At 34.1% G+C, this 15,305-nt stretch overlaps 1 protein-coding gene across 6 annotated transcripts in view; it reads right to left on the reverse strand.

Annotated features, from left to right (window-relative positions):
* Window positions 1-15,305, reverse strand: part of Rgs7 (regulator of G protein signaling 7) — a 438,832-nt gene that overhangs the window by 114,490 nt on the left and 309,037 nt on the right. For 5 of the 6 annotated variants that reach the window (XM_076872884.1, XM_076872882.1, XM_076872883.1 and 2 more), the window contains exon 3: window positions 9,396-9,446. The exons of the other annotated variant lie outside the window; for it this stretch is intronic. In XM_076872884.1, the coding sequence (XP_076728999.1) occupies window positions 9,396-9,446 (51 nt within the window). The remainder of the gene's footprint in view (window positions 1-9,395; window positions 9,447-15,305) is intronic. 6 annotated transcript variants of the gene reach the window in all.

The raw sequence follows: 15,305 nt of genomic DNA on the forward strand, positions 1-15,305 counted from the left end.
GCTAGAGCCTTCACAAGGACCAAGGGCCACCAAAAGATAGATTTCTGGTGATAATAAATATATAAGATACTGGGATTTTTTTAACAATTGGGTATGCTAAGACTAAGTATCAGTGTCTCCCTCACTTCATATGTTTCAACACGATGTGACAGAGGTTGGCGGTGGAGCCCTTGAGAGGAGTTTTAATAAGAAGGTCCCTAGACAGTTCCTTCTCCCCTTCTGCTGTGTGAGGCCATGATGAGAAGACAGATGTCTATGAACCAAGAAATGGACTTCACCAAATACCAATCTGACGGTGCCTAGATCTTGTATTTTCTAGCCTTCAGAATTGTGAGAAATTAATGTTTCTGTTGTTTAAGCATTCACTCAACATCATTTCTGTTACTCAACATCATTTCTGTTATTCCAAGTTGAACCGACATAGAGAGGGCACAATTAGAATACATGAAAAAACAAATCGCTTCTCCTCTGTAGAGAATCTATTAACACGAAAATGAATGCATAAAGGCTACTGTGGCTTTTGTTCATTTGACATGAACTAATTAGAGCAACATACAGGATCCCCTATATACATGAAGTTCTGGCTATAGTAGCAGGAACATGTACTCAGAGCAAGTAACCAAAGATATAATGAATTTCTTTTTAATTAATTATTTTTATAACATAAAAAGCATATTTTGGGTAGTATCTATTATCTTAAAACTAGTTCAAAATAATTTCTGTTTTTAGAGGTATACTTAAAGGCTATGATCCACAACTTCTTAAATATTATTGTCAGTGTTAGATGATACCTTAAAAACTCAGAATATTTACATATAATGGTTTATTAGAACTAGAACAATAATAATGAAGTCACTTTTATTTCTTTCCTATTAACAGATAGGCCACAGAATTTATAATAAAATATACATTTCTATGGGCTCATAAGGTACTTGGTGATTTTTGCAAAGGTATTTTTAAAATTTATTCTTTTTAGTTTTATACAACACCAGGATTCACCCTGATATTATCACAAAGGTGTGGAACTTAACCCTTTCCAATTCAATACCTAGTACTTCCCCCCATTCCCCTCCCTCCACTCCACTGATCTCTCTTCAAACCATTTACAGTTTACTCACTGGGCCATATCCATGTATGCACATATGAAAGTTCATTCTGATTCATTCCACTGTTCTGAATGTTATTTTAAATGTTTCTATATTTTTTCTGTCCAAGAAAGATTATTTTTTGAAATAATTTGAAGAACACAAAGAAAATAATTTAAAAATTTTACCTGCAATAAGTGAATTGAAATGTGTAGGAAATGGCTCTAAATGCCTCTAAATGTTCCCAGAATATTAGGTAAATATTAAATATTAAATCAATTCCAAGAAAATCAATTGCATTTTTCCAAAACATTGCAATGCTCAGATAGGATCTTGTCTACTACTGATAGCCCATCATTTTTAAAAAAGCAGAAATCAGGCCTGAAATAATTGTTCAAAAGGGAGCAGGTATGCAGGATAGAGATTTTGATACCAAGGTTCCAAAGTGAGTTAAGTAAGTCAACATGTGAATTTGGATGATCCCAAGTTTTTCTCTGTTGATTTTCCAATTGTAAAATGATGAAATGTTTGTCTGGGATCATCCCATTGATGTGATTATAAAAAATAGTCTATTTGATATGATTTAGAAAAGCATAAAATGCTTAGCAAGTTCAAAACATCATCAAAAATAACACGAACATTCTATCCTTTCTTGGTGCTGATGCATCGATGTTCTTAGGGCTATGACCTCACCAGCAGTCTAAGTCCACAGAATACGGAGGCCATTTATAATGAAGTTTTATTAAATTAACTAACAGAATTTTGATTGTTTTCTTTAGAGGATCTGTGGCAGTTTTGAAAGGCAAATGACAGAATCCCTCTATAGTGATGGGAACATGGATTGATTTAATTCTTTCAGTGACAATTAAGTTACTAAATCCAGTTGTTAATGTTCAAGTGAAACATTCAGTTGAGTTGCTTGAATCTTGATTTTTCACTGCTATTTTTACAACAGATATTGCTTCTAGAGAAAGACATTTTGCAATACTTGAAATTAAGAATTTATTCTAGATAAATCCACTTTTATACCTTATGTTATTTTTCTATCTGCACATTTTTTTTAACACTGGATTTAGTTAGATAATGAATGACCCACTTAAACTTTCTTTCTTCTTACTTTTTTCTTTTTCTTTAGGGGAATATAAACTGAATGGTTGGTTGTGATGACCTTAATATATCATTTCAGCAAATTCCCATTAGTAAAAATAAAGTGACTATTGAAAGCTCATTGACTTTGTTATGTCACTCAGTGATTGGAAAGAATGGCTATTTTCTGTTATTATGTTTCTTAGATCCAATTGAAGTGATAAGAGGAATATTTGAAATAAAAAATATAATTAAATGAAGCAACAAACATGTTGTCAAGAATAATACAAACATTCTATCCTATAAGAATAGTCTTATAATTTATGGCAAAGAAAAGCTAACGGGAGATGAACTTTCATAGAACAGGTGTTTGAAAGGTAATATAAAATTGCATGTACTTTGAAAAGAGTACAATTCAACTAAATATGCCTGCAAAATGTTTAAAAGATTCCGGTCAATCTGAAATCAAACCAAGATTCTGGCCTACTTGCATTTTGACTCATTTAACCTTAAAAACATACTATATTTTTTTTTCAGATAAAGGGGGAAAAAAAGCAGAGGAACTAATATGCCCAGGGCCAAAATTCAGGATATAGAGGAATAAAGATTCAAGTTCAAGTCTGTCTGAAAAGTCCATGACCATCTTCAATGCCAGGATACTTCTCAAGAAATATTGAAAACTTAAGAAGCATGTGATGAATGATGGAGAGAAAGAGAAAGGCAGAACAAGTAGAAACACAGAAACATATTATGGTCCACCATGCATGGTGTCCTAGTAAGACTCCTTTCCAATCCTGGTACTCATCTGCCTCATTTTGGTCAGCACTACTTCCAGAGCTTGGTAAGGATGGGGCCAGTGAGGATCACAAATGAGTCAGGTAACATTAAGGAGTTACTGATTTCTGTTGATGATTTTGTGACAAGTTGTGAAAGACAGATTCTGCAACAATTCAGAAAATAGAAGGACTTATTATGAAAAGGCTAGTTTAAAAGACAAGGAAATACAGATATGGGAGATTTCTGCATCAATGGCCCCAATTTTCTCACTCACAAACACCTGCTTCTATATCCTTATATAATACTTCCCTACATAAGGTTTGAACTTTTTCAGATATGAGACAATAGTGAATATAACACAAGCAAAAATTCATTCCTGAAAACACTGTGGTAACAAGCCAGTGCTAGCAGACTGCAAAATGAATGAGAAAGCCTACCATGCAAATATGGCAAAAATCTGGATCATCCACTCACAGCTGGCTATAGTGTATCAGAGAGCAAAGTAGGAAACAGCCAAGCAGACCCACACTAGAAGAGAAGACCCATAGATCCACAGAATGGTGTGCTAAATGAAATGTTCTTTACTTTTTTAAGCTATAATGACTGTTTAAGCTTTTGGGGTGGGTTTACCATATAGCAGAAGCTGATTGATATGACAAAATAATATTTCAGACAATTAGTAAAATAAGCAAAAATTATTACATCCAAGAGAAAAAAATTATCTATTCTTTGTTGCCTACATAAATACTGGGAGACCCAGTAGGATGAAAATGTAGGAAGGACTGTGTGTGTGTGGGGGTGTCCAGGTAGTAAAAGGTTTGGGCAGCTTCACAGAATGTCATACCTTGGAATGGTAAGCAAGCAGCAGAATTACCTTCATGCAACTGAGAAAAAAATAAAAAAGCAGATAGGATTTTAGGAAACACAATATGAGATAGGATCACTTGCTATGCCCTCACAGCAAGCCTGGTAAGCTTTCTTTCTTTCTCTCTCTCTCTCTCTCTCTTTCTACACACACACACACACACACACACACACACACAATCACTCAAATAGAAACTTGTATTGGTACAAAAGTTAGGGAAGTGCGTAGAAGCAACGCAGCCAACGTCTAAGCAATTTACCAAAGATGGGGTCAGAATGCAACACCCTCCTGAAAGAACACCACACTACTAACTAGAGAATGTTCTCAGGGTTACTAATGAAACTGTGAAGCAGGGTGGAAAGGGTAGAATTCAGGAGGGAAGGCAGCACATCACTAGGCATCCAGCTGATTTCAGTAGATCAACAACATCTGAAAACAGCTGAAGTGGGGCTACACCAACAGTAAAACTATCAATTGTAAACAGCTTTCCCCTCCCATGGTGGACAGAAAGCCCGATAGAAGATACCAGGAATAGCCACATCTTGTAGGAATCTGGGCAATCGAAAAACACAATATAGGATAGAAATATGTCCTAATGAAATGGGTCCATTACACTGGATGACAATATATCATGATGGGATATTGAGATTAGGATTTCTCATAGCACCAACAAACTCCCCACTATACATAGTCAACAAGCTAATGTATCAATGAAAATTTATATTTGTCAGTAATCCAACTCAAGCTGTAAAAGGGGCAGACTATGTAACTATGCTCTACAAGGAGAATCCTCTCTTCGTGCCAATAACTAAAGATCAGTCCTTTAGTTTCAGGTTTGAGAAGTGGCAAATGGGAAAAAATATTCATAAAACAGGTCCACAAATATTTCTGATACATAAAACGATGTGAAATAAATCTATGACCCTATCTGCCTTGTGCACTTAATATTATTGAATGACAAGATGTAATAAAAGATAATAAGAAAGATAACTTTACAATAATACACCACAATTAGATGATAATTTAATGGTAGGTAGAAACAAAGTACTTGAGAAAACCACAAAGGTGATAAAAGGGTAAATATGCAATAGATAAATTCTCCATTAGCATCAGTAAAGAGCTGAGTTTATAGTAAGAAAATTAGTGAATGCCATAATACAAAAAAAAATTACATCACTCTATAACAGAGAAGTTTGGGGAAAGATTAAGAAAATAATGAAAAAAAAATTGTAATTGAGGGGTATAATAAAACATGCAAGTAAATGTTTCAAAAAGTAAAGCACGACAAATAAGCGAGCAAATAATTGATTGCAATTGCTACAAAACTATAAACATAACTATAATTGTTAATATTTTCTTTGCAATATAAAGATGTAGTAATAACTATTACATATATTACTTATTAAATTCTTAGGATAACATAATTAGTCACTCATATTATGTCCATTTTATAAATGAAGAAAATCAGGCTTCAATAACAAAATAGAAATTTTTCTTCAACTGAAAAGAATTGGATCAATACACTTAAAAATTGAATCAAGCCAAGTACAGTGGTGCCCGCCTGTAATCCCAGAGATTTGGGAGGCCCAAGCAGGAGGATGGTAAGTCTCAGCAAAACTGAGGCACTAAGCATCTCAGTGAGACCCTTTTTCTAAATAAAATACAAAATAGAGCTGGGGATGTGGCTCAGTGGTCTAGTGCCTCTGAGTTCAATACCCAGTACCACCCTCCAAAAAATCAAATCACCAATTATAAATGCACTATGAAAAACAATAAAATGGCCTGCATATATTTTGAACTTCAAAGAGAGAAAATTTACAAAGTTTTAAAAAGTGTGCATGTACATGTACGGTCGTATATGAAGAAAATCAACATTCTTTCATGCTTACCCTTTACCAAAATATTAAAAGTATGAGAGTGAGGAATCAATAACTATAGTATCTGTGAGAAGAAAGTTCATCTCATCTACTTTTATATCTAAATAGTCAATAAACGTATAACAAATGATAATGCCAAATATTCAGAAGTTCAAGGACTGAATAATCATAAATAATCTTTAAAACTGCTGGGAAAAATATTATAGTTTTCTAATAAGTTAGTTAAAATATTTTTTCAGAAGGGTAATTTAGGAAAGTGATGACATATAAAATTGGCATATATAAATCAGTCATTTTCATGTATATACAAATGATAATCTGTATCTGTTATGGAAGAGAAGATTCACCTATAATACTAACAAAATAAAACACTTTTAAATAAGTTTAGTAAAAAATGTGCAAAACTTACATGAGAGAAACTTTAAAATCCTCCCAAAAGACTACAAACGAAACTCAAATGAATAGGAAGACACACCATGTTCCATAATAGAAGACTCAACTGTGTAACTGAGCTGGGGAATATAGGAAGGAGAAGTTTTGAGAGCTGGAGAAAACCAGCGTTCCATTTTGATTTGTGCTGATTTTGACCCTTCAGGAGAGAGACTGTACGAGCATTGGTTAGATGGAAGATGAGCACCTGGACAGGTCAGCACAGAAGTTATGAGTTTGGGAGTTCTTGGCATATATCACTTAGCACCAGTGTGTAGATAGAAAAAAATACAGTCACAAAGACAGAAATATGAACAATCCTACATCTACAGACCAGCTGAAAAGTGATGAGCTAGTAGGAAACAGACCAAACCAGTGGCTAATGAAAGAGAAGGAAAGACAGGAGTGTGCTATTTTGGAAGCCAAGAATCAGTCATTCATACAGTGAAATGTTCACCCTGTATTTCCATTATCTGGTCCATAGTGAGAATTCAAAAAATATTTGTTAAATAAATGAATGTATGAATAAATCCATAAGAAATGGAATTTTCTTGAATAGTATATATTAAGAAAGTGAACTCAAGGAGTAAAAGAAAAATTTGAACTAATCTTGTATATGTGCTTTACATCTATTTGTAAATGTAGATATATGTATGTCACCATAACTGAAAAAAAAACCCTAAAGTTCTAACTAAAAATTCAAGTCCAGCTTCATTTTGAAAGAATAATAAATGCCCAACGTATCATGGACTCTAGTAAAATATTCAGCCAAATGTCCACTGAATTACTGGAATAGAAGTGAAAAGGTACTAAACTGATTAATGAAATATTGAACACTAATTAATAATATTAATTAATAATAATTAACACTAATTAATAATAATTATTAATAATTAATAATGGACTCAGGGGTTTTGAATAAGGCTCCGAAGATCATGAAACTCTCCCCTTCTCCTCCAAATGAGACATTGGGGCCAGCTCCCCTACTCAGAATCTTCTTCCAACTTGCCATAAAATCTTTCAACAAATTATTAACATCTAAAACTTCAAATGATCATTCAAGGTTTTCAAATAACCACTTAGTAATTAGATAGAAGAAACCAGGCATGGAGTTATCCTTTATTTTTAAGCATCTTCATGGGATTAGTGGGGTTTAAGCTAGACCTGGCATTGTAACAACTGCCCAGTGTTTCCTCTAAGCAGCTTCAAAGTAGCATGACTGATTTCATAGATGCTGCCATCAAAGTAGCTTTCATAATGTCAGATATATTGACAACCATATTTAATTGGGCCCCAAATGGTTTACAAGATTGGTTCATTGCTTGTTTGCATAATCTGTTATATATTTAGATGCTTTTTACTCTTCTTAAAATCTAGATAGAGCCTGGCTCCATAGAGGATAAATTGTTTCATTCAAAGTAACAAGCCGACAAATTAAAAACTAATTGTTTCAGCCTGTCATAAATATGAGTAAAGACCAGGTGAGTGGCTCATGCCTATAATCCTGGGGAGGCTGAGGCAGGATTATGAGTTCAAAGCCAGCCTCAGCAAATTAGCAAGTCCCTAAGCAATTCAGTGAGACCCTGTCTCTATATAAAATAGAAAAGAGGTCTGGGGATGTGGCTTAGTGATTAAGTGCCTCTGGTTTAAATCCTTGGTACCAATTAATTAATAAGTGTAAAAAACATGTGTTTTTTTCCTGGATATTATTGGCTTTATTTATCTCTTCATACTCCCTTTAATGAAGCTTTTAACTTCCTTAAAGTGCTGAGCAAGCAAATAAAAACAGACTTTCATATACATTATAGATAAAATGAGAACCCACATGTAAATTACAAGCAATGATTATTCCTTGTTAGCTTATTAGATCTTTAAATACTCTTCCTATCTCCCAATTATCAAAGTTCACTTTCAGTCTTCAGCTTAAAAAAGAAATCACCCTTTGAATCCACTTAACACTTTGGTCTATAATATTCTATGCAAATCAGTATTTTCCTGGTTATCAGCACTGTGCCAATTTGTTTTTTAGCCCGGGGATCATTTATTTGGAATGTTCTAGTTTATAAAAATCAGAGATGCCATTAGGTGAGACTGAAATGTGAGCTTGAACAGAGTGTGGCTTCCTTTCTTTAAATAATCTCCTCTTTTCACTTAGTAATAATATGATGCTGTCAATAGCTGCTTCATTTTTGCTTAATTGTTTGATCCCATTAAACTTGCTAGGATAAGTATTTTAAAAGCACATGTACAAAGTGAGGAGGGGGTGTATATAGGCCTTTATGTGCAGAATTCAAGCTGAATTTTCTGATGGCCAAGCTTTATAAAATTATCTTGGAAAAAAGAAAACATAAAGACCTTAAATCTGCATATACTATTAATTCTAAATAATCCTTCAGTAGTAATCTCCAGAGGAAGGAGCAAAATTCATGCCAGATTGATCCTCTCCAATCCAGGGGTGGAGATTGTACCGGTTGGTATACTGCTGTCCTTCTCTTGTTATGTTATTCTCAGCAACTATAATCTAAGTTTTGCCAAAAGTTTTGATATTTTGTTTCGAGCATATTCTCTAAACAATATAGATCTTCTTATATTCATTTTTGTGATGTGAGTTGTTTGCCACATGTGAAGGCTTTTACATTAAAATTTTTAAGTCATTAAATGATGCATCTATGTAGGAATGGGATTTATTTTCCAGGCAATACAAGATGGGAACTGGATGAAATTGCTTTCAAATTCTGGAAATAAGTGTTTTTCTGTAGAATTGACTTGTCTATCAGAGAAAATGGGTTTATGACTTAAACACACACACACACACACATATACACACACACATCATGTAGACATGACAAAAATATGAATTTCAAATAACATACTATTTTCAAACTTCTCTTCAAAATGAAATTAAGGCAAAATTATTAATTAATGAGATTTATATTTATGAGTGTTATAAAGAGGAATCTCTTGATTTCATAATCACTCCCCATAAATCATGCATGCAGGTATTTGTTCATATGTTTATAGCACAGCTCTTATAATAATCACAATAACTTGAATCAAATAACATAAAAGGGGAATTAAGTATATGAAAATTGCAAATTTTAGTTAAAGATATATCCAGTGACATACAATTTGTGAAATACTAAAAGCATAGTTCAAATTTAATTCTAATTTTTCAGAGGTTTATTTGTTTCCTCTTTTAAATAGCCCTGAGAAAACATATTTCTTAAAACCACACACACAAAAGAATTTCTAACAATGGGAAAATGATTTATTTACCTGGATCTTCTATAGTTAAGTTCTTTATTAACCATTGAACAATGTCTGACCCTAGAAAAAGAAAAAAGAAAAACACAAATAGATGTGAACATTTTGTTTATATATGTTAATTTTTAAGAACATTCCACTTTAGCACTCATATTAGTAAGAACTTCTCTAATCATCATAAGAACAGGTACAAGGATCTTCTATAGAAGGAGTACTGAAAACCCCAAATATGAGTACATTTCTTTAATGAGCCAAAGTGCAAGCTAGTAAATCAGTAAATATGATTTAAGCATTAAATAAGATTTAACATACTAGTTTTAGATGAAGTGATTAATCCATTGAATAAATGTTTACTGAGGGCCTATGATGTTTCAGGCAAAATTCTTAGGATGGCCCCTGTCTAATTTCTAGGTGTCCCCATCTCATCCTTCTATTGACTCTCAAGCCAAACCAAATTTGGTTTTAGTTCTTGAATACACCTGTTCATTTTAAACATCTGTATCTTCATGTCTTTATCCCTATTTTAAGATCCTCAAGATTCATGGATGCAGTAGAACTTTCCTTCTTCCCTTCTTTCTGTTCATTAAGTTTACATCACCTGCTATGGATCCTCAAGAAAATCTCTGTGGTCTTTTATTGCAGTAGGGATCACACCAGCTCTTAGCTGTTTATTTGATTAAATATTTGATTAAAATTAAAGTCTTACAAGAAGTACCTAGAAGCAGAGTAACTAGAGTGACTGCTTAATATACTTAAAAAAAAAAAAAAAACAACCAATTTCGTTCCCTACAGAAGATATGAAGGAGCAACTGCAAAAAAAAAAAAAAAAAAAAAAAAAAAAAAAGTCTGAGTTTCATTTTGAAGGGTATATTCTGGGATATGAAAAATAGAAATTTAGTTGATGAAAAGGCTTATGAAAAAGTTAAAAGGTAATAAACAGTCAAAAGAACTATTTATTGCATATTTTCTATATACTAGGTTCTGGTAATAATAAGAATTTGAGGGACTGGGGTTGTGGCTCAGCGGTATAGTGCTTGCCTCACATGTGCAAGACCCTGGGTTGATCCTCAGCACCACATAAAAAAATAAATAAGTGAAATAAAGGTGTTGTGGCCAACTACAACTAAAAAATAAATATAAAAAAGAATTTGAAAATAATAAAAGAGTTCACAGCACATTCAGCAGATTTAGAACTTCAGGCTAAGGAATTTGAATTTTTTTTCCCTCCTATAAGTAAGGCAGAAAAAGAGACAGGCAATGAATTTGAGCAAGTGAAGGATACTATCAAGTAAGTTTAAGGAATTTGACTGGCATTACGTGTGGAATGCTTTAAGTTAGACAAAAACACAGGAAAGCAATAAACAAACATTTATATAGTTGTGATCCAGGATTGAAGGAAGAAAGCCTAAATAAAGTGTACAAATTACTTAGAACAAAATTGGAGATTTGTTTCAGGACTTGTGACTAATTATATATGAAGATATTTAATTTTGTTTTTAGCACAATTCATTTCTACATAAAATAGAAAAAGACATATCTGTGAATTGCTGTGTACACACAGTAAGCCATCTCAGAAATTTCAGTATGATACAAGATTATATTTCAACCTTTCCTGGAGACTGGCTGAAGTTCCTGACTACCCACTCAGTGTTATGGTAAATGAATGGCATTAACCTCAACAAGGTGATTCTAGCTGCTTGAATTGGCATAGCTCAAAACCATGTTCAAACTACGTGATTATCAAACTTGAAAATCGCCTTCTAAAAGTTATGGAGACATTCATACCCAGCTTCATTTTTTTTTAAAGAGAGAGAGAGAGAGAGAGAGAGAGAGAGAGAGAGAGAGAGAGAGAGAGAGAGAGAGAGAATTTTAATATTTATTTTTTAGTTTTCGGTGGACACAACATCTTTGTATGTGGTGCTGAGGATGGAACCGGGTCGCACGCATGCCAGGCGAGCGCGCTACCGCTTGAGCCACATCCCCAGCCCCCAGCTTCATTTTTAATATGCATGTATTTAAAAATAATTTTAAGTGGTGACTCTAATTCATATTCTGTTGTAACTGTTTCTTTTATAGCTTCTTTTTATTTAAATGCACTTGAGGCAATCAATTCATTTAGGTCTCTTAAGGAAGTTTTGCCAAACTGTTCTGAGGGTAGGAAGTAAAAAAACCCACTCTCAAGAAAGCAGATATTAGGGGCTGGAGGTAGCTCAGTAGCAGAGCATGTACTTAGAACAAGTGAAGCTCTGGGTTCTATCTCCCCAGCTGAGAGGCGGGGGAGGGAGAGGTGGGAGGGAGGAAGGGAGGCGAGGGAGAATGTATGTATGTGCAGGTATTACAGAGTACCTTATATCTTAAAGGTACTCCCTTTAAAAAGTAAAAAGGAAACAGTTTTCCCAACACATATGGTGTTTGATGACTAGAATTCCAGGTACCCAAATCTCCAGGTACTCCACTGAGTTTTAACTTTGACTCCAGCCTATGGAAAGTTCAGCCATAGTCGGTGCCCATCCTCCTATACAGAGTTTTTAGAGGCATCTCTTTGGAGAATATATGTGAGTAGGCACTGGAAAATTCCCATTCTTTGGAAGAGAGTCAATCATTATTTCCAAGACTACAAATTATTTTTAATGTGAAAAATGATTTAAATTGCTTTTAGAAAAAGGTTTTTTTTTTCTTTTTCTTCTCCTTTCATTTTTCCCTTTCCTTCTCTTCTTCTTCCCCAGCCCCTTTTCTTTCTTTCTTTCTTTTCTAAGCAGAAATATAGAAATGCCTAATTGGAAACCACACTTAATTTGGGGGACAGGGAACTTTCTTTCTTAGCCTAGTTTTGAGTATTTCTGGCACAGGTGCATTTTTGGTTCAGCTGTGATAGTCAATTTAATGGGATTTGATCAACTGTGGATGTCACCTAACAGATGGTATAGTACATTTTCTATTGCATGACCACCTTAACATATTTCTAGTTCTAAGTTGAAACATGATTTTACTGTGAAATGTGTACTCAAGCTCTCCATATTCACCTACTCTGCATCTATCATGTTGAGGCCTTTTCCCCTGAAGAAATTGGTAGAGAAAGAGAAAAAAAATGTCCAGTATCTTAATGAAATCAGAACACTGAAAGAGAAATGTGCTATCATAGATTTCCCTAGAAAAGAGTGTTCAGCCTTAAAATGTGGCACAGTGCCCTGAAGAGGTTTAGGAAGGAATGCCATCTCAAGCAATTTTCAAGCTATACGTTTAATGGATAAAAAAAAAAAAAAAAAAAAAAAATAGCTCCGGCTATTTGTACATATATCTTTTTCATGTACAAATGTAAATGTTAAGAATATTTTAGAGTTCTTTCTATTTTCTTTTGGAGACCTCTAAGGAACATGCAGGCTTTTTTTGAAAATTGACTTTGACTACAGCTTATGACAAATTTAGCCACAGTCAGCACTCATCCTCTTATTCTGAGTTTTTAGAGGCATCCATTACTTTTAGTATTACAAAGTTATGTGTTTTCTGTATTAGCAGAAGCAGTAGAGATTTATGGTCGTGCAATTCCAGCAATACTTGACTTGAAATGAAAAATGAGCAAAACTGAATGATCAGAATTCTTCCTTATCACATGGCTCATGGTCCTCTATTGGGCCACAGTGCTTGTATCTTCCATGACTTTACTAGTGTTATTCCATCTCCATCTCTTTTTGCTGTGGCTAATTCCAACTGACATTCGGTTCAGACATTAGCTACTCTAGGAAGCCTGTTCCGTCCATTGCCAATCCACCTAGACTGGGGAAAGTGTATGATCCATTAACATCCTCATAATTCACTTATCAATGGTTTCATCATCTTCCTTTTAGCACCTAGAGTGCCTGGAAGGCAAGGAAGGTTACATTATTGATCCTCAAATCCCCCAGATTCAGACTAATGCCTTACAAGTAAAAAGTGATCAGAAAATATTGAAAGAATGGATGCATAAAGATGGTGGAATGAGATGGACATCATTACCCTAAGCAAATGTATGACTGCACATATGGTGAGATACTACATCGTGTACAACCACAGAAATGTAAAGTTGTGCTGCAATTGTGTACAATGAATCAAAATGCATTCGGCTGTCACATATACCTAATTAAAATAAATAAATAAATTTTTAAAAAGATTAAAAGAATGGATGCATGAACAAAATTCCCCTCCCCACAGTCTACTCTAAGGATGGCACTCCTTGTGCAATGAATATTTTCCCAGCAAGTAATTTCCAGGCACCATAATCATCTCTCATAGATGTTTTATCTTTCCTTTTTTTAAGGCTAATCTACTACCCCATTGATAATTAAAGCAAAGAGAGCAAAGACAGTTGGGCATTATTTTCTTGCCTATGCTATGGACCTGCTTGGTGAAAGGACCTCCCCAACTCTGCCCGGGTACAGACTGGTAACACCTGCACCAGTCTCTGTTTTAAGCCCATAAGACTTCTATTACTCTCCATCTCTCCTCCACTTCAGACTGGCCTATAACTTCAGATTCAATTGTCAATTGCAGCTGTCCACATACTGACTCTTAATTAGAGGCTCACAAAAACCTTAAGCAATCCTTACAAAGAAAAATATTGTAAAACTTTTGGAAATATGATAAGGAGTACTTTCTAAGAAACAAAAACATTAGAAATTTGGTTCGTATGCTTTAAAAAAATAAGTTTTTTCATAATTTCTGCTAACACCATTAATGAAAAGTTTGGCTTATAATCACAATAGAAGAGGTCCAAATTATTCCTAAGGTAAAGACGCTGACCTTTGCAATGTGTGTCAGTCAGGAAAATAAATAGGTCTTTTGCACACTCTGCTTAAGACTCATAGCCACATAGACACAGTGTTGGCAATATGAATATTTTTATTTAAAGAAAACCGCAAAAAATCTATATTTTTGATGAGATAACCATTCTTAAAATCTCTCACTAAATAGAAGAATATTTTTCAACGCTATTTTTAGTTCCTCAAAATAAGCATAATAAATGTTCATCATCATCAAGCAGCATGTAATGAGTAGTCATTGGGTATCTGAGCAAGTCTGGCTGTGGCATGTACTTTTAAGGACAAGAAGAAAAGGAGGTGGGGTGAAGCAGCTTTGCTCATCTGTGAGTCTCTCCAGGGAGAAGCAATGTCTGACTCATCACATTTCTCCTTTCTTTTCAAAAGGCCTCAACATAGATGGTCATCAGATGCTTATTGAAGGTATGACTCAATGTTTATACCCATATATTTAATGCACAATAGGCCCAAAATTACAAAAACAATCATCCCTAGCATTTTATAAAACTCAATCTATCTCTAATTGTGATAATTTTTTTAAGTTCTTCATGCAAAAAAAAATTTAAGTTAGTTTACTTTTTAAAATTGTGGAATTTCCCTAGGGCTTGAGAAATAAAAGTATTTAGAAAACAAAGCCAGCCTATAATCCATTTTTAAAGCTAAAATAATAAACAGACTCTCTCCTCACTCTTTCAAACAATTAGTTGCTAATTATCTAAGAATAAATTTTGGTTTTGATAATGACTTGTGTTTCCACTGACCAACATATCCTGTTCAGAGTTTTTAAATGTGATTGTACAAACATTGCTACATCTGAGGATTCAACAAAGCAACTTACAACCAAAGGAACAGGAGAGACTAACTCCAGGACAACCATTATATGTGTTCTCTAAACAATATGTTGATTCAAAAAATCTCATTAATGGCAAAAATCAGAAAATCACTGACGAATGCCCTGTGTCCTTATCCTGTCTGCCTTTGGACAAAGTGGGAACTCGAGAAAAGAAAGAAAGCCTCTGGCTTCCAGGACCACACTGGATATTCACAGTGAGGTCTGGGGTTCTCCCATTAAATGTGAACAATTTATCAGAACATTAACATCAAACAAGGCCACCCTATCAAGACAAGG

This window comes from Callospermophilus lateralis, chromosome 13, assembly GCF_048772815.1.
Source record: "Callospermophilus lateralis isolate mCalLat2 chromosome 13, mCalLat2.hap1, whole genome shotgun sequence".
NCBI classification, from domain to species: Eukaryota; Metazoa; Chordata; class Mammalia; order Rodentia; family Sciuridae; genus Callospermophilus; species Callospermophilus lateralis.